Source organism: Drosophila subpulchrella, chromosome 2R, assembly GCF_014743375.2.
Source record: "Drosophila subpulchrella strain 33 F10 #4 breed RU33 chromosome 2R, RU_Dsub_v1.1 Primary Assembly, whole genome shotgun sequence".
In the NCBI taxonomy this organism is placed as follows: domain Eukaryota; kingdom Metazoa; phylum Arthropoda; class Insecta; order Diptera; family Drosophilidae; genus Drosophila; species Drosophila subpulchrella.
This window is the reverse complement of record NC_050611.1, coordinates 16,169,734-16,194,315: the sequence shown is the minus strand read 5'-3', so window position 1 is coordinate 16,194,315 and position 24,582 is coordinate 16,169,734. Positions and strand designations below refer to the sequence as shown.

The window sequence follows — 24,582 nt, the reverse complement described above, 5'->3', positions numbered from 1 at the left end:
ATTTCGGCTGGCAAAATAAAGCGAATGCATCTATCTATTGGATGGCTCTCAATTAATTCGGCTTGCAGTGAAAGCGAGCGTTTGCCATTGACATATGCCACTCAATTGAAATGAATAAATTGCGAAATCATATTCGATGCAGTCGATTGAAGGCTAATCCGTAGCAGTTTATTTAAAATGAAAATGTAATTCTTTACTTACCGTGCAGTAAATGAAGAATGCCCCCAAGGCAATGACCCGCAGTAAAGCCGGACTGGCGGCCCTCACAACCTGAAAAACAAGACATTTCCAATTAAGTACTTGCTAGCAAGGGCAAAAAGTTTGCAAATTAAAATTGAAATCGTTTAATCCGCACAATTTCACAAGGAAATCACTGCAGGACCCCGTTTCTCTAAGTTGGCAGGATGTCGGGCGGTATGTTTAGCGCCATTTAATTAGTTTGGGCACACTCACTCACACACACACACCATCCCGCGCCCATTGGGGACTTCCCCGGAGACACAAATGCGACAGAATCGCATTACGAATGAAAACAGTTTAGTTGGCTAGTTGCCTTGGGACGCGGACAAGTGGAACGGGTATGGGTTTGGGTAAGGGGATGGGGATGGGTTTGAGTTTGGGTTCGGGTATGGGAGCTCGGGGACCTGGAGGTATGGCGAGATGGGGGATAGGATAGACAGCACACAAATGTCAGACTGCGACAAGGGAATAGAATAACTCACTTCCCACCAGCAACTTTCTCTAACACAGAATCACTTAAAAAATTAAATACTATTTATAAAGTAGGTGTGCCCGAAGAAGCTGTAATTCCAGAACAAATCATATAAAATCGTAAGATCATTGAAATCATAAAATTACGATTTTTACTTTAAAGAATGAATCTTTATCTTTTAATTTTCCTGATCCGACGATACACTTTTATGAGAAAAGAAAATAGGTATTATTCAAAATGGAAGAATATGATAAAGCTGCCAACAATTATAAAATCCAAAAAAAATAATCCTAATGAAGTCTGTCTGAAAGATTTAAAAAATTTTGCTTTCCCAAACAAAACTTTCCTAGTTAACTGCATTTCTAAAATTTAAGTGTGACAGAACTAAAGTTTTTTTTTAGAAAACTAAAGATTGTTATTCAATTTTTAAATCTTAAATAATAAATTAGTTGGCCCTATCCAAATTTGGAAAAATTCATATAACATATTATAATAAGTATAAAAAGTAGAACTAAAGTTTTTTTTTAGAAAACTAAAGTCTGTTATTCAAATTTTAAATCTGAAGTAATAAATTAGTTGGCCCTATCCAAATTTTGAAAAATTCATATAACATATTATAATAAGTATCTTAAATTTGAGAAGATTTTCCTTCTCAGTGCATATATATTACATCCGAGTATATATATTACATCCAGTGGACGAGAAAGTTGCGATTGGTTTAAGTCCGAACGCCAGAGACAATTGGACGCCGGCAGCCGGACTTGTTCTCTGGTCTAATGAGCGACCGAGTGACATTCTGAGTGGTGTTTGCGGGGCAGAACCTTTCCACTTTCCACTTTCTCCGTTTCCCCTTCCTCTTCCTTCTAAAGACAGGAAACAGCAGGATGTGGGATGTGGGATGTGGGTGTGGCCAGTTGTGCGAATGTTTGCACTTCCGCTTATGCGCGACTATATCCGCTGTCCTGGTGGCTTGTTGCCGGCTGTCATCGGGAGGACTCCTGGCTGGCCAGGCTGCACGTTCAAAATTAACTCGATTCTAACAATGCTAAGCCGCTTAGCGGCTCAATGATGACAGCAGCTTAGGTTGGCCCCGCTCGGGATCAGCGCTATTTGACAGTGCGCACCGATACTCACAAAAACACGAAATAAAATATAATAAAGACAAACGATGGACAGGTTTCGGCTGCTCGGGGATAATGCCATTATAATGGTTTTACAATTTCGGACTGGATTTTAAGAGATTTATCATGGATTTTAATTCCACAACTGTTATTCGGAACATAGCTGAACAGCTTGCGATTTTTCACAAGCAGATTATACTTTTATTGCCTTAAACATATATACCAAAAATTGTATTAAGCTTTTGTTCTATAGTAATAAATTTAAAAACTTCCGGGTAATAATTCTAAAAAATAAGCTAGTAAACGGAATTTACTTTCGAATTTTCAAAACTACGGGGGTCACTGTGGGCTTCACATTATTTATAAGGGTGTCCAAAGAATGCAGTAAAAGGGAACACCGTTACCGAAATATCAATCCATTGCATTGATAATCAATCCATTGATTGATAATATATTATTGCATTTAGATACCTTGAATATTAAATAGTGATTTCTATAAAAATAAACTTCAATAATACCTTTAATTAAAAACCAAAAGTAAGAAAAATGGCAAAGACAAGCAATCACTAGGGAGTTGAAATGACTTTAAAAGGTGGATAAGATAAGTACTCCACTTCGGAACTCAGCTACACTGTTGCATACTTTTAGACACCTTCAAAGTGATTTCACTGCCCTGATTTCTGTGGCGCCTCCAAATAGTTATGCCCCTCCAGTTAAAAATAATTCCCTAATTTTAACGACGCAATCTGCTGATATAAATTGGTTTCCTTCGGCTAAAAGGTGATGCTTGGACCTCCTGCAAACCACTGATATTCTACTTAGAAGACCCAAGTTCAAAGTGTTGAGATACCAATGGCTCCAAGGTAACTGGGACTCACCTTAACCTGCTGGTAGCGGAAGGTGAACCAGGCTGCCGGCGGCAGGAGCCCAATCACGATGCAGGCCAGCGCCAGGATGCTGGTGCGCATTGGCCAGTTGAGGGCGGCGATGCAGGGCGAGGAGTCCTCGCAGGAGTCACAGCCCTCGGCGCAGGGCAGGCACTCGTACTCGCTGTTGCTGTTGTACGTGGAGTTCTTGCCCTAATACATATTTAATGAGAGTAAGGCTCTTAGGGCGGCCACTTGGCCAGGACGAGGACGAGAACGACTTACCAGCATCAGCTTCTCGTACTCCTCCTCCAGCAGGCTGCCGTTGAAGAACTTGTGCTGCGATACGATGTCGGGGAAATAGAATCCCTTGCGGCACAGGCATTTGTAGGAACCACGCCGAAAGCCCAATCCCATGATGGCCTCGCACTGCGAAATGGTAAGTCGGGAAATGAAAATCAAAATTAAGTGCTGACTGCGGAGAAATTCGGGTTTCTACACAGAGAGGAATTCAGCAAGGCATCCTAACCATTATATTTATGATTCATTCACAGAGCCTAAGGATTTCTTTCTCAAGAAGTAATCATATCTACCTTTAATTTCTAGAAAAAATGTCAAGTGCCTAAAAATAAGGTGTTACACTTTTTCTGTCTATTGCTCCTTTTTTTTAATTTTCGTATTTTTTTTTGCTTTGTAAATGTTGTTTCTTTTATTAAAGGTTTTGGAAACTTATTATTGAAAAATAAAGTACTTCTACGAACTTTTCAAATTCTTTGTTTACGTATTTATTCCGTAATCTGCCTTTGAAAATTCTATACTAAAAAATATATTTAAGATTCGGAAGTCCTGAAGATAACTTAAAGAATATGTCTTATATACGAATGTCCTAAGCTCTGGATATTTCAGTATCTCTCTCATATGATCATTTATTCTCAAATACTGTTTTAAAGTTTTATGTGACTTTACCAGATAATAATAAAGCTAGTTGTTACAATTCCTAAGAAACACAACATTTTACGACCATACATAATATTTTATAAGTAAAGGTAACAAGCTAGATATTATGATTCAAAACCTTTTCTAAAAACAAAATGTACAGATAATCAGAGGTTAAGGTCCACGTTACCATAGCTCAACATCCTCAACTAGATTATGATTGTAAATGTTTGGTTAGCCCTTGATAAATAAGTCAATAAATAAAGCTTTTCATCTGTGTAGCCACTCTGATTCACACATATTTCTCACCATCGTGGTGCGCTGCTTGCACTTGTCCGTTCCGGCGAAGATGTTCAGCGGTCTTTTGGTTCCAGGAGTGTGCCTTTGAGGACACTGGTCGATGTCCACGCGCCGCAAGTCAATATCGATGCCAGATGTGCCCCTGCGGGAAAACAGAGGAAAAAGGGAAAAAACAGCGTATCAGCAGGAGGCGTTAAAAATTTATGTTATTAATTTGTCAGCTTAACAATCAACTGGGCGGCACTTAAGCCAAATGGCGCCATTTATAAACTGGATTCAATAAGACCTGTGTGTACGGATATTTATGGACATGGTCAGGCAGTCCGAGTTGCTATGGCCAGTTCTCGGCGATAACAAACAATAAATTCCGGTCCTGATTGTGCATATGTCTAAGGATCTGAGGAGGCGATTTCGCACAAAGGGATAAACTAAACATGCGTGTTTGGTTCCGGCTTCTGAGCCCCGGAAGAAAATAGCAGAAAATTATTTTCTTGCTGTCGTTGACGGGCATGGGATTGGGAAGGGGGTTAGGAATGGTTAAGGAATGGGCTAGGAATGGGTTGGCAATGGGTTGGCCTTGTCGTTTTACAAAGACATAAAGCCATGAAAAGGGTGCACTAAGCTGTCGACCCCTGGCCGCGCCTCTCCGTCAGCTGGTTGAAACCCTATATCCTATATCCTTCGTATATGCCTCCTCAAAGGTCGCCTTCGGCAATGGGCAGCCACCCAATTACACGCATACCTAAGCATCCCAAGAATCCTGGAGATGGACAGCTGGAGGTTCTCGCCCGGAACACATGTAGAGTTTTACGCATAATCCCAACCCTCCTTCTCATCCACATTTTCACGCCGGAGCTGTGGCCAAACACCCTCGTCCTTGCCACCGACTTTTCTTCCTTTTTTTCCATGCGGCAGGGAAAGTTTTCTTGTGGCATGATCCCTTCGGCACTTGCCTTGCTCTTTGTTTGCGAATCCTTTTTGTTATTCCTTTCAAGTTTTTTACGGAATTTTCTTTTAAAGTTTTCAATAAAATAATATTTGATATTCAATATAGTTGGAGAACTGAACTTTGTGCTAGGGTGGCTAAACTTTCAGATTTTCCATTGTATTATATGAGACTATAATGATGGAAGATTCCAAGAATGCAATAATATAATAAAATAAATTTAAAACAACTTAAAACATTTTAAAAGTGGTAATTGCAAAAAAAGAATAATCAAATATACCTTTTTTATAATTTTAAAAACATTTTATTTTACTTTTTAAAATGTTTTGACCTTGTTTTTGCATATGTCGCATATAAATTAGAATTTTTGTTCTATAAATAGGTTCCCTCTAAGAAATTAATAGTTCCAAGTATATAGAAAACATAATCTATAAGTCAGCACTCAACACCCAAACCCTCTTAATTCAATCTTAAATTGAAAAACATAAGGGAAGCCCAATTATTGAGGCAGGAGGCTTTTCCGAGAAGGGTGATTTCCATTTCGATGCTTCAAAGAGAAAAGTTTCCCACGAACTCTTCGTTTTCTTTTTCAATATCCCTGCTCTTTCGATGGGCGGCCATAATGTGTTTGTCCCGGCCATATCCGGTGGCCATTGGATTGGGGAAGGATTCGAATTCCCGGAATCGAAATCCGGGATTCGGGATTCGGCATTCGAGACTCCAGATGCCAGACTGCCGCCTGTCAGTTAATATTGACATATCAGTTTGTATTTATTTGATTGTTTCTGACAACTTATTGATTGCGAAAATTCGGGAAAAGGGACCACTGGGAAATGCACAGCGGCGGGTCTGGCTGCACAATGGCCATATAACATTATCGTAATGATTATGTTAATTCCCAGGCAGTTGATCCCAACGCCTTTGTGTCCTGTGTATATCCTGCAACCCGACTGGCCTTTTTTTTCCGTATTATTGGGCCAAGTTCGAATGGATATGTGTGTTATTTCTTATTTGCCTTTGCCATTTATTTGCTGTGGTTTCATTTTCCCTTCTCATGGTTTTGGCCCTCTGTCTGGCTGGCATTGTTGTTGTTGACAGTTTTTGAAGATAATTTGTAAACGGATATTAGAAAATAAGCTGATTGAGCCGACCGAATGAGTTTGTCCTGTTTCCGAGCCAGCAATACGTGTGTCTCTCATATTGATTTATTAGTTTGCGCCCTAAGCTATTTGCCGATGCCTGCTGATGTGGCAATGTTTGCCTATCTGGCGGACACTTGATTTATATGACAAACGCCTTTTCGGAGAGCTCTGCCTAATGCCTACAAATGAGCCATAATCGAGCTGGATTTTGTGTGTTTTTGGGCCCCAATTGCTAATGGGTCTGGCCTGTTGAATTAAAATTAGTATTGACATTTGTGGCAACTGCTTGACATGATGGGAGTTTTCCCTTCCCGGATTTTGGCCATTAAAGACTTATGATGCTTTAAACTTAAATAGTTACATATATGTGAGTGTTAATATTTAATTTTAAATTAATTTACAATTTTTTTGGCCATATTCGAGCGGGAAATCAAATTAAACAACATTTAATGCAATTTTTAAAACACATTATAAAAAGTCTCCCCCTAAACTGGTACCTAATTTAATGCGCTTTGATTAAATCCTGCTTCCGAGTGCAGTTTAAAGCGTGGGAAAACTGAAATCACAGCAATTTTGGCCACGGAATATGAGACACTGAGGAGTGCAGCTTGCCATTCCGAGCACGTGCAACAAACACGCACTACGTGAATAAGTGAAATGCATCTGAAGAGCTTTTCTTGCCGGGATCCCCATTCCCATATAACACATCCTACCTCCTAATACCCGCCATACATGCACGTGCCAGCTATTTAAAACTGGCGACAGCACTGTTTTCCCTGGTTGCTCCATTTGCGAGTTCATAAAGATGGTTGTGCTCAGTGCCGCGTAACCAAAATATGGCAGCAACTTTATTGCAGGGAACGTAATAGCATCTACCATCAGAATCACACCCAGCCAAACCAAACCGAACCAAAACCCATCCAATCCACCATCACGCATACCGTTTTGTTGCCAGTTTGTAAACAACTCATCTGCTGTAGTTGGGCCACATTACGTATACGCCATGCGTGCCCAATTTTCGGTCGTGGCAGCTAATGCACATAATCAGGTTTGTAGTTTGCACCTCGCTGGCAAAGTGAGCTGCGGCCTGTTGGCAAAACCAGTGCTGCCAAATGTCTATTTCAAAAAAGGACAGATTTACAAGCCAAAGGGAGTTTTTATGAAATTTTCCAGATAAAACAAACACTTTCAAAGCGATTGCTACATTTTTTGTATGCATTTTTACGAAATTGATGTAGAATGTTAGCTTTGCTTGGTAGCTGGACAAACACTCGATGTTGTCGAACTACGGCAAAAAAGCAACCAGAGATACTAACGTTTTGGCAAAAGTCGTTGTATCTATTTTTCTGGGAAATAATCTGAATTTTGTTCGGCAGAATCCGAAAAATTGTTCAAATATGAAGTGTTACACCGCGTTGAGCTCGAAATTAAATTCCTTATCGATTGGCAGTCGAACTTGGCAACTTTAATTTTTGACAAATCGTGATGTTACCCCTTATTAAAAATGCAAAAATTGGCTAAAATATGTATATTTCTAAATCTACCCGGAGGGAATGGGGATCGTTAGCTTAGTTTATTGGGTGGGCAAAAAAGTCTGACTTTTTGCTGGGTTACCCATTTTAACAGAACTACAACGAGAACAGCTAGACGAAATTCCTGATTTTTCTATAAGTCCCGATGAGCATTTCCAATAAACAAATCTAAATTAAATTGTAATATATATTGTTATTAACCCTTTATTTTTTAAGTACAAAACACAATCCTAAAATATGTTAAAGTGCTGTTAAAATCTATTCTAAAAGAAGACAGACTGACAGCTCTGATCAAAGCTCTTAATCTGCCATATTTGCCAGCCAGTCAGGCGGCCTTCATTTGCAAACTAATTTAAAATACGGCCCGATGACAGGACCAAATGGATGTCAAACCTTTTTGGGCGGCCGAGGGGCATGGCAATGCGGCTTAAAGCGAGGCCACCTTAAAGTCATAATTTGGGAAATGTGAAATTTAATGCGAAGGGGTGGAATTTAACCACGTGCATACTGCCAGGTTGCAAACTTGCGATCTCCGAGAATTCCTTAACGGTTTGCAGCAATTCGAAGACCACCCACCAAATGAATACTTGGCTTTCTTGGCCCCCAGTTTCGGTTAAAATACCTGGCTGAGCTATATGCCAGTCCTTAGTTATTCAGTTCCCTGGAATACTGTGTGTGTTGCACATGCAAATCCATAATCAAGCACATATTCAGTTTCTGCTGCTGACTCACAAAGGCTGGCTTATTGCCTGATATTTGAGATTTCCGTTTCCGTTTGCATCATTATGCCGAGTTCCCAAGAAAATACGAGGATGTTGAAAGAGGGGGGGGGGGCTGGGGGCGACAGGCTGAGCCATATTGCAGCATAAGTCAAGTAAATACAATGCGGGGATTACAATCCACATTTACAGTGGCCCCTTTGGGGCCTGTTTTAATATTGAAACTTTGTCGCTACCCGCAGAGTTGTGAGCGCTAAGCGAAACTTAAATGAAATCAAATAAAATTATTGCCCCTGCAGGAGGTCCTGTCGTCCTTGGGCGCCCAGGCCTCTCGTGTCCTTTCGCAGCGGGCGCCTAATGTGATTTGTGCCTTTATCCCCAGCCGTTTGGCCAAATAATTTATAATAAAATTAACTTTAACTTAATGTGGATACTTATTGTTCGGCTTGGCTTTGCCGCCCGTGAACCTGCATATTTCATGCAATTAAGAAAAATGAGCCAGCCGCACACACACCGCATAGCAAATGAAATTAATTAGCAAGTCGCCGCCACGCCCCTCGCTTAGTACTCCCTCATTTTGTTTTTTTGTGCTTTCTGCTTCCGCTTCCGCTGCCGCCGCAACGTAAACAAATTAATTTTGCCAACTAATGGGAAACTGATAGCAGCACATTATTAACATGAGCCGGACACGGACACGCTCGGAAAAGTGGTGTCCTGCCCCCTCAAACCACGAGCTCCAGCTCAACTTTAGTCATTTCTCCCCTCCGTAAGCCGCTGAAACAAATGAGCTTTGTTTGACGTGGTCCTGCTGCCGGACTGCATCCCATTCCGACCATCCTAACTATTCTCACTGTGCAGCCGCCACGTGGTCCTAACTGGCATGAACTAACGAACTTTTAACATTTCCACATTAATTCCGGCAGGCCGCTACAGTGGGAAAGGGAGTTGGAATATACAATGAATTTATTTCTAACAAGCTTTGGTGAAATAAATTTTATTAGAAATATTTAAACCTTTAAAAATAACAACCACCTAATAAAAGAGTTGTTTAATATTTTTAAAATAAATATTGTTAATATTATTAGAATTTAATCAAAATACAATAAGACCTAACAATTCATAAAACATGTTTTTTAAATACCATTTTATTTGAAATAAACAAACGCTCTAAAAAAATTACCATTTAATAAGTGTAAAAAATAATTCTATTCAGGTTTATTGGAAATTAAGAATAAAAGTGGAAGACCTACAAAATCATATACCATGTTTTGTAAAACATTAGAGGGCTTGCAAAGGCAAAACATATTAAGTTCTAGATACTATTGGAAAATATTTAAATCAATGTAATAAATATTTAGTACCTTGTTTGTCATATTCACAATAGAAATTTTTATTTAAAAAAAAAGCATTTCATATATAAATTTAAGGTTCCATGATACTATACGAAAATATTTTAGTCAATTCATTCACTATAACAATTTCATATTACAATTAAAGTTAAAAATGTTTAAAATTAATATATAAATATTTTAAATGATTTAAAACCACAATGAGTAAAGTTAAATTAAATAAATAAATAAAATTAAAACAAATGATAAGTTTTTAAAACGTAAACAAATTGTTTTTTTGCGAGTGTCCAAAATCTGTAGAGAAACTAAGGTATTAGCTGAATTCTCTATGCCGACAATTGCTACACTTCCGCTTTTCCCACGGTGCCTCTTGGCGGGCAAAATTTATGTTGCAACTAATTGCAGGCAGTTGCCGGGCTTCCGCCAGCGGCAGACAGTTTCCTTTTCCACTCTATGTGGGTATATGGAGGTCCTGTCCTCAAGAGCGGCATTTTCCGAACTCCTGACCCCTGACTCTCTGAATTTTCCCACTGGCTGCGTGTGAAATTTATTGAGCGTGGAAAGTCATCGAACGCTAAGTAGGCATGTGTGTGAGGGGGTGTGAATGGGCCCAACTTTATAATTGATTGCTTTAATTAAATTTTGAAAACGCTGCTGCCAGCCCACCTGCCAGCGGAAATAGCTCTGCATCCCAGAGCATCGCATCCCTCGCTGCTGTGTGTAATTAAATTTTAAACGCTTACTTAGGCCAAAGCGAACTGCTTGCAATAATTACGGAAGCCATTAGGCAAGCTCTCGCGAAAAGCGGAAAACGGGTTGAAAAATTTCCAAACAGATATGGTTTTGCCTCGGTTGCAGTTGGTTTTACTTATCCTTGGCCTGAAGGCCACGTGGGGCTCTCTGCTGCAAATCGATTGGCCAAAACGACAGTTGGACTGGTGGCAGAAGCAGTACTACCAATCATCATGTGAGTTTACCACCCATTTCTGATATAAATATATTTTTTTAATATATATTAACCAATAATCTTGGAAATAGTGTAAAATAAATCCTCAAAAAGAGTACAATAATTGCCACATAAGATAAATATTCTTATAATATCTTGTTTTATAATAACACTTTCTGGAAAATTGGCTTTGTGCCACTTATAATTTAATTTCATTAAAATCTGATTTCTGTATTAATTTCATTAATATTCAAAGCCTCATATTTATCTGTCAATCAGGCTCGTCCGCTGGCACATTGATTAAATTTGAATAATTTCAAAAGCCATTCGTAAGCATACATTAAAATGTATCAGTGATTGAAAAGCCAAACCGCCGGATTATCATACGTTTATACAATTCCAAATCACTGTGACCTGCCTGAATGTGAAATTAATATTGAATCTAATTTTCAGGGAAACAAAGGCTGCGGTTTACGACTACCCCGAGGCCAGGAGCCACTCCCGAATCGGTTGAAACCAGATTGGTGTACCCATGCTACTGTTACAAACCATCCCTCGAGGGTTTGGCCACTGCCAGTCCGGTGGAGAGGAGAATAATTGAGCCCAAGGAGCTGTTCTTCTTAAATAAATAGTATTTATGGTACACTAATAAAAAGAATGCCTTAACTTGATGGTCAATTTAAATATAATAGCTTTAGCTTCCATGGCATTTAAATTTCTTTAGAAATTTGGAAATATAAAATATTAAATTTTAAGCTCTCTTTTATTAAATTAAAAATCCTTAAAATCAATTATTCAAATCAAATGATTCAAATAATTTTAAACTAAATAGATATAGGTTTTACATTTTTATAACCAGACATTTATTTGTAGCTTTTAATATTCCACTTTAGTATCAGTGTAATATTGCTGATATAAACAAAGATGTTAAACCTAAAACCCAGAGATGCTTGGCCTATTCTGTTTGTTTGATTTTCCATTTTCCGAGACCAGTAAATCTACCCCAATCTAGGGCTTTAAATCATTGCCGTAGAACAGCAGCTCATTGTTCTCTGATGATTTTTAAGACAACAAGCAGATAAACCTCACACAGCCATTCCGTCTATCCAAGCAGTCAGAAGCAATTTCAGCTGGTCGAAAAACAAAAGCCACGTAATCCTGGGCACTCCCCACCGACACTAACTTGGCCACTAAGTGAAAATAGTTTGCTGGCCAAAATGTGCTTTTGCTTTTGCTTTCGCCTTGGCAATCTGCTGTCTGTTTTGCTGCTGCTGTTGTCTGCTTCCATCCAGAGTGATAATTGCAAATTATGGATGAAGTAGAGTGGAAGTGCAGATGGCAGCGATGACTGACTGCCACGCCCCCCCAGCCCACTTTCCCCAGTCGGTGTTTTGTCATAAATATCAAAGGGGTTTTCAGCCAGCAACTGTCATTAGGCTGATGGCTTACAAGTTATAAAAGCATTTATATTTATATAACTTTAATTCCTGGAAAAATTTGCTATTTCCCCTGGCAAATGCCGGCGTTTATTATTGTCTTTATTCTCGGAAATATATAAATAAGCTCTCTAAATACTTAGAGTTCCTGGAAATATCTGCACTGAAGTATCTATAGCTCAGCTTTTAATAGCTGCAATTTCTTTGTAGTTCTTGAAATACTTAAATTAAATAAATAAATACAATATTTTTGTTTTTGAAGTTCCAAACAACTATACTTAAATTTATTGATCTGGGTCAACAGCAATGAAATTCTCATCAAAAAACACAACTGGTTCATCGCTTTCTTTTAAGGCTGCCTGCCAACTTGGGAGCAACGCTCAATTGAAAAAGTTCCCAAAAGAGCCGGGAAACACACAAAACTATTTGAAAAGAAAAGAAGGAGGGAAAAATGGAAATTATTTAAACTAAGAAAGAAGCCCAGATAGAAATGGGAAATAAAGATGAAAAGATGGCACGTTATAAAGTTTCATAAGATGCTGTGCTCTTTTTAAAGTACTCAGTTTTTAGGGCGGTGCGTGAGCGGAATTTTGGTGGCAGTCGATGTTTGGAAAAGCACTAAAACTTAAACTCCGTTGGTGGCACATTGCACGTGCCACACTAGACCAGAAAACCCAAAAATGCCGCCCAAGAGCAGCAGCCATTCAGCTATTCAATTACTTTGCCCGTTTCTAGACAAAAGCCAAAAACTGGCACTCGCTCAGTTTTTCGACTTTTCCGGCTTTTCCATTCCGCTGTCGCTGGCAGCAGCGGGTGCTGGCTGGGAAAACTGCTGTGCTGGCACTTAGCGCACCATTGCAGTTTTCTTTCAAATTTCCCATGCTGCGAATTATTTATAAAATGCTCATCTGGCGGCATCCGTCATGTGCACGTACTCCAGCTTATACTTGTCATTGTAAACCATGCACAGAAAAAAAAAGGATCGCCCACTCCAATCAATCGGAGTAAATTAATAATTGAGTCATTGTTATGTTAAAAAAAATTTTTGTATTAATTCGAATCGTCATAGAAACCTGTTAACGATGGGTGCCACAGAAATCACTAGAATTATTAAATGTAGGTGTCTAAAGGTATGCAACAATATATTTTAAATCAGAAATTCCATTGCAAAAGACTATGTTCTTTATAGCATACTTTTAAACACCTTTATGAATTATTTGAAATCACTAAGATTTTCAAATGTCTTGACGTACTTCATATATTAAATAAGCAGGTTTGATGAATCTGTCGCGAAAGACTTTGTTCCTTTTTTCATAGCATACATTTAGACACCTTAATAAATTATTTAAAGTCAGTTATTTATGTTGCACCCCTCAATAAATATAAGTCTTTCCTCACAATATTATAAATGAATTGTTAAATATTTGTAGATATGCCATGCGGATCAGACAGATGATTATCGTCACAGCTTCATGCGAAAATAGGTTGTAAAATTGGTAAGTTTTCCAGTTCTTCCTATGTATATGTCCCAGAATTTAATATGGATTCTTTGGTATACTCACTTGAAGTGATAGGTTCCGTTCTCGTAGCCAAAGAACGGCACCGTGTAGGTTAGCATCCAAATGTTGCCCCCGCCGCAGTCGTAATAGGGTTTTGACCATCTGCCATCCTCATATTTCACAGCCAGCGTGTCGTCCTCGATTCGCTCCTCCGTGCGGTTCGAGTAGAGATGAAAGGCTGCAAGGCAACAGAATGGTTTCAATAGCGTTATCCATTATGCAAACTGTAATTAGAGGACCCAGAAATCGATAAGCCTTTCACGGCAGTCAGCAGCTCGGTGATTCAGCGAGCAATTCAGTGCACCCCATGGGGTACACGGCGAGAAATGTTCCTTTTAATTTGACTTTATAATTTGGTTTACCTTATTAGGAGTCTTTTTCGTTTTTTTTTAGTTGCTGAGAGACTATATTTTAAGATAAGAAATATAGTTATATTTATATACATTTTTGGGTGATACGGACTTATCTTCAATTCTATAGGTGGATAATTTCTACTTATAGGGGTTTATATATATTTAAAACGATAAAAAAGGATTTAAGTATAATTTACTTACTAAATATGAGTACAATTTGTTATTGAGAGTCCCTGTGAAAAGGAAAACTTATCTAACTAGTTATATTTCCTGAGTGCTTCACCTTGATTATTTTGCATTGCCTAAGCCATTCCTGGGACTAATGACTTTATAAATGCAAACAGGCGGCCTTGGATGACTCGGGGGATTCTCTGATGAATAAAACAAAAATGACAAGACATTAAAAGCAAATCAGGAATTCCAATTGTTCCGTATAAAACCCCTTTGGGGGAATCTCTTCCTTAGAAGTATTAAATCGAACTCAGTGAGATGAAGAAGCCGCTCTTTGAACGTCTGCGAACTGCACCACTTGATAACCATAGCATCAGTTCCTTGGTTGCCAGTGATTACTTTTATCGCATTGCATTCGTCTTGGGCTGGAATCCTCCCAGGGAGGGTTTCTTTAGACGGATATACTTTTTATTGACTTTTACCACGATGTTGCTGGGGATCGTAGGTCTACCGTTGGGTCTAACGCTCACCTATGTGAAGCACTTTAGTAGGTTTACGCCGACGGAGTTTCTTGCCTCCCTGCCGGTGGACGTCAACTGTATTGGAAATTTGATCAAGACCTGTGTGACCTTCACTTCGATGTGGCGATTTCGCTTGATGAATGAACTGATTTCCCCACTGGACAAGAGATGTGTTAGCCCATCGCAGCGTCTGATTCTCCATAAAACGGTGGCTCGTGTCAATCTGATTGTGATTGTCTTCCTGTCTACTTACATGGGTTTCTGTTTCCTAAACCTTTTTACATCGGTTCTTTCGGGCACGGCACCTTGGCAATTGTACAATCCACTTGTGGACTGGCGGAGTGGCTATTGGCAACTCTGGATTGCCTCGCTTATGGAATACATTGTGGTCTGTATAGGCACCACGCAGGAATTGGTTTCGGATGCCTATCCCATAGTCTTCATCTCCTTGTTCCGATGTCATCTGGCTATTCTGAGGGATCGCATAGAGAATCTGCGACGTAATCCGGAGCTCAGTGAGAAGGAGAACTACGAACAGTTGGTGGCCTGCATCCAGGATCATCGCACCATCATTCAGTAGGATGTTTTGGCTTATTGTATTGGTATTTGATTTAAAGAATTATATATTTTAGATGTACCGAAATCATTCGTCCCATTCTGTCCATCACCATCTTTGCCCAATTCATGCTGGTGGGCATTGACTTGGGATTGGCTGCCATAAGTATTTTGCTATTTGAGAATACCATCTGGACGGTCGTGGCGAGTATCTCATTCATCACGGCCATCTGCATGGAGTCCTTTCCCTGCTGCATGCTATGCGAACATCTCATCGATGATTGTGTCCAAGTCAGCGATGCATTATTTCACTCAAATTGGATAACTGCAGATAGGCGTTATAAGTCGGCGCTTCTGTATTTTATGCACCGGGTTCAGCAACCCATTCAATTTACAGCTGGAGCCATATTTCCCATTTCGGTGCAGAGTAATATTGCAGTGGCCAAATTCGCCTTTACTATTATCACAATCGTCAAGCAAATGAATCTCGGAGAGAAGTTTCTAAACAACAAGGCAAATGCCGGGGAAGTTGAGCCTTAAAGTGCAGTGCAAAGAGGGGAGATCTAATACTAATATTTGCATCCCGACACTTGCACTCTGTAGTATCTGTAGTATCCTAGCAGTCAGTGCTTGCACATGCACTAAACTTTCTAGAAGTGAGTACACACTTGAAGATTTCAAGTATCTTTAAGGCCATGTAGTGATAGGAAGGCTAGATAAAACGGGTCAAGTATTAAGTCAAATATATACTGAATTCCTTCTAAAAGAATTGCAATAGTCAGTAAAGAAATCATAAATTTTATGTTCTGATTTCTTAAAATTACTTGTTTAAATATAAGAACATGTATGTGGATTGCTTCAAAAACTATTCTTAAAATAATCATTAAAGCCCTTTGCCCTAAAAAATAGTCCTTTCCACCCCTTTAAAATTCAACTGACAACCCTTGATTGATTTATTAACCAATACCCGCCAACAATTAACTATTAAGCTGGCTAATTGGCAGTTGACAGGCCTGCTTGCACCTCAATAATAAATCCCCCTTAGCACTTAACACCTGACCACCGTTGGTTAAGTCTAATTACAGGGTGCAAAACGAAGGGGCGTGGTTTTACCAGGGAATCGGGGCACCTGGTCAATTATCGATGGGCGTGGGTGAGAGTATAAAATGCAGGTGCAGGAGCTGAACGGGTTAGTATCCAGTCATCATGGTGTTGTTCCGGCTGATTAACCCCGCTCCGTTGACGGAGAAAGTGCAGTCCCGCCAGGGTAACATATATCTATATAGGGCCATGTGGTTAATTGGTTGGATTCCGCCGAAGGAGGGAGTCCTGCGATACATCTATCTCTTCTGGACCTGTGTGCCCTTTGCTTTTGGCGTATTTTACCTGCCCGTTGGCTTTATCATCAGCTATGTCCAGGAGTTCAAGAACTTTACACCCGGCGAGTTCCTCACCTCCTTGCAAGTGTGCATCAATGTCTACGGGGCCTCGGTGAAGTCCACCATCACCTACTTGTTTCTATGGAGACTGAGGAAAACGGAGATGCTATTGGATCACCTGGACAAAAGGCTTCAGAATGACAGCGATCGCGAAAGGATCCACAATATGGTGGCCCGCTGCAACTATGCCTTTCTGATCTACAGCTTCATATACTGTGGATATGCGGGATCCACTTTCTTATCGTATGCCTTGAGTGGTCGTCCTCCCTGGTCCGTTTATAATCCCTTTTTGGACTGGCGCGATGGCCTCGGCAGCCTGTGGATCCAGGCCATATTCGAGTACATCACCATGTCCTTTGCCGTGCTGCAGGATCAGCTATCCGATACGTATCCCCTCATGTTCACCATTATGTTTCGGGCCCACATGGAGGTGCTCAAGGATCATGTGCGAAATCTGCGAACGGATCCTGAGCGAAGTGAGGCCGATAACTATCAGGATTTGGTGAACTGCGTTATGGATCACAAGACCATATTGAAGTGGGTGATTCTAAATTACTTAGTTCGTACACCCAAAAAAAATGGCTTCTAAGTTCAAGCACGCTTAATAAGTGACTTCATTTTTTTTGTGCGTGCTTGAATCAAGAATAAATTATTCTCGAAAACCGAAACGTCCTACATAAGCATGCTTTATTCCCGATATAAATTTTTAATATGATCCAAAATATTTAAAAAATGATATTAAAATAAGTATTTCTTATTACGAGTACAAAACTTTCTAAAATTAGGCACTCAAATTAATTCTGTTTCTATTAAATCAAGTTTAATAGTTCTTGAAACAAGGATGATTTAAACATAGCTGTGGATAAAGCTATATTTTTCTAATGTTTTTTTTATGATCAAAGAACTAAATTCTAAAAACAAGTACGTTTTGCACTTTAATTAATATGTAGCTTGGTTTTATTCTGAGTGTAAGTAATATAGGCATATTTTTCCCCCAGATGCTGTGACATGATAAGGCCTATGATTTCCCGGACCATCTTCGTCCAATTTGCGCTGATTGGCTCCGTTTTGGGTCTGACTCTGGTCAATGTGTTCTTCTTTTCGAACTTCTGGAAGGGAGTGGCCTCCCTGCTCTTCGTCATAACCATCCTATTGCAGACTTTTCCCTTTTGCTATACCTGTAATCTGCTTATAGATGATGCCCAGGAATTGTCCAACACGATTTTCCAATCCAACTGGGTGGATGCAGAGCCGCGTTACAGGGCTACCTTGGTCCACTTCATGCATCATGTCCAGCAGCCTATTATTTTCATTGCAGGAGGCATATTCCCAATCTCCATGAACAGCAACATAAGCGTGAGTTAGGGAATACCATTTCCTTTCCAGAACTCAAGTACATATTTGACCATTTTTAGGTGGCCAAGTTCGCCTTCAGCATCATTACAATAGTGCGACAAATGAATCTGGCCGAGCAGTTCCAGTAAAATTAGCTCACAAAAATGATTTCAAATTGTAGCCCAAGCCTCCAACGAAAAAAAACAGCCCCTCAGCTATTCTTTATGCCCGTGATTTGCATAAAATGTGTATATGTTGTGGCTTATCTCATAAGATTTCGGCTGATTTAGTTGGTAAATGGTAATGGCCATGGCAAAGGATGTGAAAGTCAGACAGAATTTGCAAATTGCGTTAGCAGACGGAAATTACAACAGCCAGACGACGACGAGTGTAACAACAAGCAGTCTGAGCAAATGGGCCCAAAGCTCGGAAAATATTTGCCCTGGATGGAGGAGCAACCACAGGAAGTACATATAACCGTTTACATATTGTATGCGATTTTTATTTAAATTTTATGTTAAACACGTGACTTGTGACCAGCGAAAAGGCGGAGTAGGAATACATACAATAATATAAAACGGATCGCCCAGACTTGTGGCAGAAAGCAAATATTATGACATATTTTTGCGGTTTACTTGCCGCACACGCGCCATCATATCCCCCACAAAACGAATGTTCCACGAATGAGTACATAAACATGTAAAGTGGTTATGGGGGTGGGATAGATAGATGGACCCTGATATATGTGTATTTGCACTATACGTATAGGAATATGTGTATTAGACGGGAACGAACAATAGAAAAGCAGACATCCTTGAGGGAATTCACCTATTTTTCCTATTTCACAGTTTCCTTTGCCAATCGAAACCCTACTTAAATGGGCAGAAACTCATGTTTATATGGCAATTTAATTTTATTTCATGCTTTATCTATATAATATAAATAAGTTAATATTTAAATTGAGGATATCCGAATAGAAATATATTCGCTTAAATAAGTAATACCTTTAGAAGCTTCAAAATATTGATAAAAGTAAACGCAAATAAAATATGTAAAATCAATAGAGCACTTTTAGATGACATAAATATTAAAGGAAAGGAAAAATATTCATCAAAATATTGCAACACATTCAAATATTGATCAAAGTGAAAAATCAATTTAGTAAAACGGAAATCAAATATTTACTATCATACCACATTTATGGATGACTTCATGAGCCTTTCTAAACATCAGAGTCTCTAAACCATGAGCAATTAGGCTAAATTATAGTATCGAGTGCACTTAAATTGGCATTATTAATAATTTTCGGAATATAACAACCAATAAAGTGAATGCAATGCTGCTGAAAAGGCTATTAAAAGCACTCGATTCGTATTGATTGCGCAATTCGGTGGGGCGCCAGTCGCCTGCCGATTGGCAAAAAATATTATTAATTATGCAATGAAAAGGTAATCACTTCGCGAATTGCCTTTTTTCGGTGGCACATAAAAAGGAGCAACATTTGCATTGTGCACCGCAAACATATAATCAAATTAATAGCGCATGAATTGGCCGCAAATTGGATGTGGTGTGAAAAAAAAATGTTTCACCGATGAAATGTCCTTCAAAAAAAAATTAAAGAGTAAATTTAATAAAGCCGCATTAAAGCGATTTGCGAGTGGGTAAGAAAGTTTTCGCTGCGAAACTTTTTTAGAGGGCAAACTTTAAAGGCGGGTGCAAATATGCAAAAGTGTGCATAAATCGAAAGGCAACTATGCGGCAGTAGTTTCAGCACCCCATAAATCATAGTTTGCCGGGGCTTACACAACTTTCCGCGCTAGATAAATGACTCGATGTCGAAACGGAACCGCTTTCGTTTATTGTTAGAGCTACAAATATAATTTGGCAGGCTTGGTTTTCCCGTTCCTTTTTTTCTTTCCGTCTTTTCAATTTGCAAACAAACGAATGAGGAACGGACTTCTATCTATGGCAAATAGTTGGCTGGCAGCCTGCAATCAGCTTTTGGCCGGGCCAAAACGCTATTAGTATGCATGGGCTAGTGGAAAAGCCCGCCCCCAAATTTCCCACCCGCTCTGCAGAATGTTTGTTTTCGATTCCATTTGTTTTCCCTCAGCCACAGAGGGACATGGCAGTGTCACAGCCAAAGTCATGGGAAACAATCGAACACACGGCGTATACGTAACACACACACACATTTTTCAACGGCATCTCATGCAATTTCGCCCATGCAATTTGAGGGCCTAGAGCCTGCGGCCAAGTCCGGTTTTCAGGCCCGGATGCGGATGAAGGAATGGAAGTGGTCACACGGAGGAAAATATATATGCAAAGTGGTCTGGCCAAATTGGAAAGTAATGCATAGGGTAAAGTTTCCCTTCAGTGTTGTTCAAACATAAACCTTCCTTGATTGATAAAGTACAAAAGTTTCATTTTAAATGCAGTCATTCTGCAATAGGAATTTTCGTACTTTTAAGAAGATGAAAATAAGCCCTATGAGGCTATGGAATGATTTATCACATGATTTAACATCTCTAGGATACGCAAACGAACTGGGTGGTTAGTACCCAGATTTATACGTGAATATAATTTATTTGTTTAAATAGGTAAGTATATTTATGCTATCTATGGTTGTGTTAAATTATTAAGATATGACAGACCATAATTGTAATTTTAATATATTACTTATTACGCAATTTCTTATAAGATTAAAAATATAACTAATATAACAAGAGGACTTTTTGTATTCAACGTTCTGAAGTTTTAGTTTTAGTTACAGTTTAGTTACAATTTTACAAAGGAGAAAAATATTTTTTAGATGTTGAAAACATAAACATATATGAACCTGCTTTTAAGCATCACAAAAAAATTGACTTTAAATATTTTATAGAAGTTAAAAAAGGGATAAACATGGGACCATTTTCTCATCCTCACGTTAAACTAAAACTTAAAAAATTAATTTTTGTTATTCCTTTCAATATTTGAGTTGTAAGTGGATCTACAAAAATTTGTTTGTTTTGTTTTAAAATAATTGAAATGATATTCAGAAAGGGTCTCTAGAATACAGAGCCCTTGCTCTCCTGTAAGGTAACGATCATTTCTCTCAGTGCACATACCAGGGAAATACCGAAAAGCCCATGTACGGGTACAACCACGGCATTTAGTATTAGTTGTAGGCAAGCAAACAAATAATTTGCATGCCACCGCTGCACACGCAAGCCGGAAAATGGGAAAACATGGGAAATTCGTGATGTGCCGGGGGAGGGGTGGAATGCGGGGGGTGATGCGACGTGGCGTAACCGTAACCTTTAATTTGCAAATTATTTTGAAATGTTGCGGCACGGTCGTGTCAAGTGCATTTGCTCTGCCTTCTGGGGAATGGGGCGGTGAAAGTTATGCAAACTGGCGGACAAGTGTGAGGATGGGACAGGCCAACATCATTAAAATTCATTTGACGCAATTTGCCAACGCAACGCCTTAAATATTTAGAAATTTAAGGGGAAAGCTGGGAGTGCACTGGGACAAAAAAGGATAATTTAAGTTCATTGCCTTAATATATAATATTAATATATAAATATATAATATACAAATATATAATATATAAGTATATAATATATAAATATTTAATATATAAAATATTTTAGGAATATTTTGGGAACTAAGGACTAAGCAGGGACTTAAAGATGTGCCTTAAAGATTTAAACATAAACCAAATTTTCCTTAAAAATCTAAGGGAGGCACATCTTTAAGTCCATTATTTATTTAGTCCCTGGCCCCCCTAAAATCAAAGGCAATGGACTTCTGAAAGAATTTTGTTCCGTGTGTAAGTAGAAAGTTCTGACAGCCGAGTAGCAAATCCTAAGACCCTGACTATGGACTATGACAGGAAGCTTCGTGGCGGGTCTTGCATAAAATTAGCTTACACGCATCACTGTCAAATACGCCGGACAGTCGAGCAGAAGGCCGTGAGAATGGATTAGGTGCTCGCCGGAGCAGACGGAATCGGGCTAATTACGAACGGAACTGCTAAATTGGCAAGGTGGGTAATTTCCATTTAAAGTGGCGTTTCCACGTTAAAGGCAACTCGGGATCCTATTTTCCTTATTTATTATTGCTTAATTGTTGCGCTGCCAGTCGACATTTTCGGTCATGATAAAACTGGGTGAAATATACGCAATTGGGGCGGTGACTAATGAAGTCGCAGATTAAATAGCCCCAAAAATAAAAGTATTCAATGCTGTATATATATATGTATATGTATATGAGCGGCTCTTCGCTATCGGGGTGCCATAAATAAGGCTGGCGAATAAATCAGGGACAATACTTACACTTGAGATACTGCTCGTTGCGGGCTATCACCTTCTCGGCATTCTTGCGGGCCAGGAAGAACCACTCGGAGGTGTTGCCCAGATAGTGGTACTCCATGGCCAGATCCTTGGCGAAGACCGCTCCGAGATTTGGAGGCGGCAGGCGGTAGGCGAAGGGGCAGAAGAGTCCCGGCTGCGCGGGATGCTCATTCCAATCGAAGCAATTTCCGGCCGCGAATATATCATCGTCGAACTCCACCATGGACAGCACGGAGGCGTGGAGCAGGTTGACATCCTCCTGGACGGAACGGCCGGTGGTCTTGAAGATTCTGCCGGAGACAACACAAGCAGGCCATACAGCGGATATTAGTTGCAGGCCAGCGGAAAAAAATTGAATTTATGGCCCTGGCCTGGCCAGGAAATTGCATTCAAAATGCATGACAAGAGAGGGAGTCTCAAGTAGCGAAACTCCTACACTCTTACTATCATCAAATCGAGAATTAGATTACATTGTTTCAAAATATATTAGAGATGTAAAAATTATGTAAAGGTTATCGCTTGAAAAATGAAAGCACCAACACACAAAAACTGTTACTAAAAAGACTTTTGCTTAAAATTTCTAAAGTATCTGTTAGATAAGACTTTTATAAAATACCTAAAAAATATACTTTTAAAATAAAATCAATCAGAAAACATTCCGACACTTTAATAAGCTTGAAAAGTCCATGGGATACATTTATTTGAGAGTAGTTTTTAAATACCTCAAGAAATAAACTATGGGATAAATGTCTGTTTCTTTCTTCTTTTTGTTTATGATAATAAAATTATTTACTAAACTGGCTGCTTATTATGGATAGGGTAATGTTTTTAGATTTAAAATCAGATATTTTTGATCCCTGGTTTAAAAAGCTCCTATAACATTTTCTACTCTTTTATTCCCAAACAAAAAGAAGTATATTACAAATTCGAACATATATTTAGTTCCTTTATAAATCTACCATAATTATTAGATGTGCATATTTGATTTCAAGTTTTTACCTTGCGCTGCTTTAATATGCATTCAATTTTATTATAAATCTTCTTTTATGAATTCGAAATTATTTTTAGTTTGTTTTTAAATCTACCACAATTATTAAATATATTTGAATTCAAGTCTTTATTTTGGGCTGTCTTAATATGCATAAAATCTTATTTTGAATATTCTTATTTGCTTTATTTAAGTTATGCCTAATATTTTGGTTTCTTAAGAAACCCCTTAAATAATCTTAAATAATCTTAAATAATCGCAAGAGGCCGTTAAACGATTTATTTAGAAGTAATGCAGGCACGTAGCTCGTCTTAACCCAAAATGCGGGGCAACCCTTTTCGGCGGCAGGGCATGAATAATATAATAAGTTTTGTTGCAGCTCGGGCAGAGCAACGAAAGTGGCCCAGTGGACCGGGCAGGGGAAGTCCCTCTAAGAATTGGCTTCCTTTCATTTTTGTTGGTCTGTCGTTTTTATTTTTACAACCCCAGGAGGGGCGGATAGTGGGTGTTCTATGGCCCCCTGGCCGTTACAAGTGCATACTTATAGGCGCGGCGCATTCAAGTCGCCTCAAACTGTGCTCAAGTGCGCTCCTGGCTTTCCATTGTCTGAGGCCCCGGCACAGGATGCCGTCGTATCCTCCGTACCCCCATCTCCCATCTCATCGGACTACCTCGAAAATGGGTAAACGAGAAAATTACATTGAAGATTTTTGCTTAGGGTGATGGGGGTGAAATTACCACCTCTTTACTGTCTGCGTAATATTAATTAAATTGCTGGGGACTACAGTAAAGAGGGTAAAAAAAGGGAGGGGGGTGCCCAGAAAAAATGTAGCAGCATCGACTTCAATTCCATTTTCCAATACATTAGCCAGGAGCAACAGAAGCCGGTTTCGGGTGAAAGACTCTGGATCTTGCGACTCCCTCATGTGACACACTCGCTAATTGGGCGTGGCTCATTAATTCGCTGGCGGGCCTCATTTGTAAATGTCAAAGGCATTTTGTCAGTTCCCCAGCTAAAACCATCCCCCCCAACCACCGGCACCACCCACTGGCCCAATCCAAATCCATGCGAGTGTCCAAGGCCGTTTCGGGGGCTCAAAAGTCGCCTAATGATGATGACGCCGCCGACATTGTTCGCTGGTGATAATGCTGACTTAGCTGGGAGCTCGACATGGAGTTGACAGCTTTTTTCCACCAGCCCCTCATTATTTATGGGCTACACAAACTTTTTTTTTTCGGCACATGGCCAATGATGAGTGCAAATATCTCACTCACAGCACTGCAATCGGACTTATAGAAGAGGTATTTCGGCCTTA

General features: G+C 39.4%; 4 protein-coding genes across 4 annotated transcripts in view; 3 read left to right on the top strand and 1 right to left on the bottom strand.

The window, feature by feature from the left end:
• The window catches only part of LOC119550335, a 65,781-nt gene that overhangs the window by 13,571 nt on the left and 27,628 nt on the right, over window positions 1–24,582 (bottom strand). The window contains exons 3-8 of the mRNA XM_037858954.1: window positions 22,261–22,568; window positions 13,568–13,742; window positions 3,945–4,077; window positions 2,985–3,128; window positions 2,712–2,912; window positions 202–270 (exon numbers count right to left, since the gene is read on the bottom strand). Of these exons, the coding sequence (XP_037714882.1) occupies window positions 202–270; window positions 2,712–2,912; window positions 2,985–3,128; window positions 3,945–4,077; window positions 13,568–13,742; window positions 22,261–22,568 (1,030 nt within the window). The remainder of the gene's footprint in view (window positions 1–201; window positions 271–2,711; window positions 2,913–2,984; window positions 3,129–3,944; window positions 4,078–13,567; window positions 13,743–22,260; window positions 22,569–24,582) is intronic.
• On the top strand, window positions 4,650–11,260 carry LOC119549469. Its single transcript, XM_037857571.1, has 3 exons — window positions 4,650–4,734; window positions 10,411–10,590; window positions 11,023–11,260. The coding sequence occupies exons 1-3, from the start codon at window positions 4,650–4,652 to the stop codon at window positions 11,199–11,201; spliced, it is 444 nt and encodes a 147-aa protein (XP_037713499.1). The 3' UTR covers window positions 11,202–11,260.
• On the top strand, window positions 14,407–15,831 carry LOC119550336 (putative odorant receptor 59c). The gene is made up of 2 exons (XM_037858955.1): window positions 14,407–15,185; window positions 15,242–15,831. Exons 1-2 carry the CDS (start codon window positions 14,407–14,409, stop codon window positions 15,702–15,704), a joined length of 1,242 nt encoding a protein of 413 aa, XP_037714883.1. The 3' UTR covers window positions 15,705–15,831.
• Window positions 16,371–19,211, top strand: LOC119550337 (odorant receptor 59b). Its single transcript, XM_037858956.1, has 3 exons — window positions 16,371–17,140; window positions 17,602–17,959; window positions 18,019–19,211. The coding sequence occupies exons 1-3, from the start codon at window positions 16,371–16,373 to the stop codon at window positions 18,085–18,087; spliced, it is 1,197 nt and encodes a 398-aa protein (XP_037714884.1). The 3' UTR covers window positions 18,088–19,211.

Bases quoted from the DNA above. Each gene is read 5' to 3' on its own strand.
- LOC119549469 (XM_037857571.1), top strand. From the start codon at position 4,650: ATGGGCAGCCACCCAATTACACGCATACCTAAGCATCCCAAGAATCCT. The intron at 4,735-10,410 runs GTAGAGTTTTAC...GGAAGCCATTAG, and splicing joins GGTTCTCGCCCGGAACACAT to GCAAGCTCTCGCGAAAAGCG. The intron at 10,591-11,022 runs GTGAGTTTACCA...TCTAATTTTCAG, and splicing joins GCAGTACTACCAATCATCAT to GGAAACAAAGGCTGCGGTTT.
- LOC119550336 (XM_037858955.1), top strand. From the start codon at position 14,407: ATGAAGAAGCCGCTCTTTGAACGTCTGCGAACTGCACCACTTGATAAC. The intron at 15,186-15,241 runs GTAGGATGTTTT...TATATATTTTAG, and splicing joins GATCATCGCACCATCATTCA to ATGTACCGAAATCATTCGTC.
- LOC119550337 (XM_037858956.1), top strand. From the start codon at position 16,371: ATGGTGTTGTTCCGGCTGATTAACCCCGCTCCGTTGACGGAGAAAGTG. The intron at 17,141-17,601 runs GTGGGTGATTCT...TTTTTCCCCCAG, and splicing joins GATCACAAGACCATATTGAA to ATGCTGTGACATGATAAGGC. The intron at 17,960-18,018 runs GTGAGTTAGGGA...GACCATTTTTAG, and splicing joins CCATGAACAGCAACATAAGC to GTGGCCAAGTTCGCCTTCAG.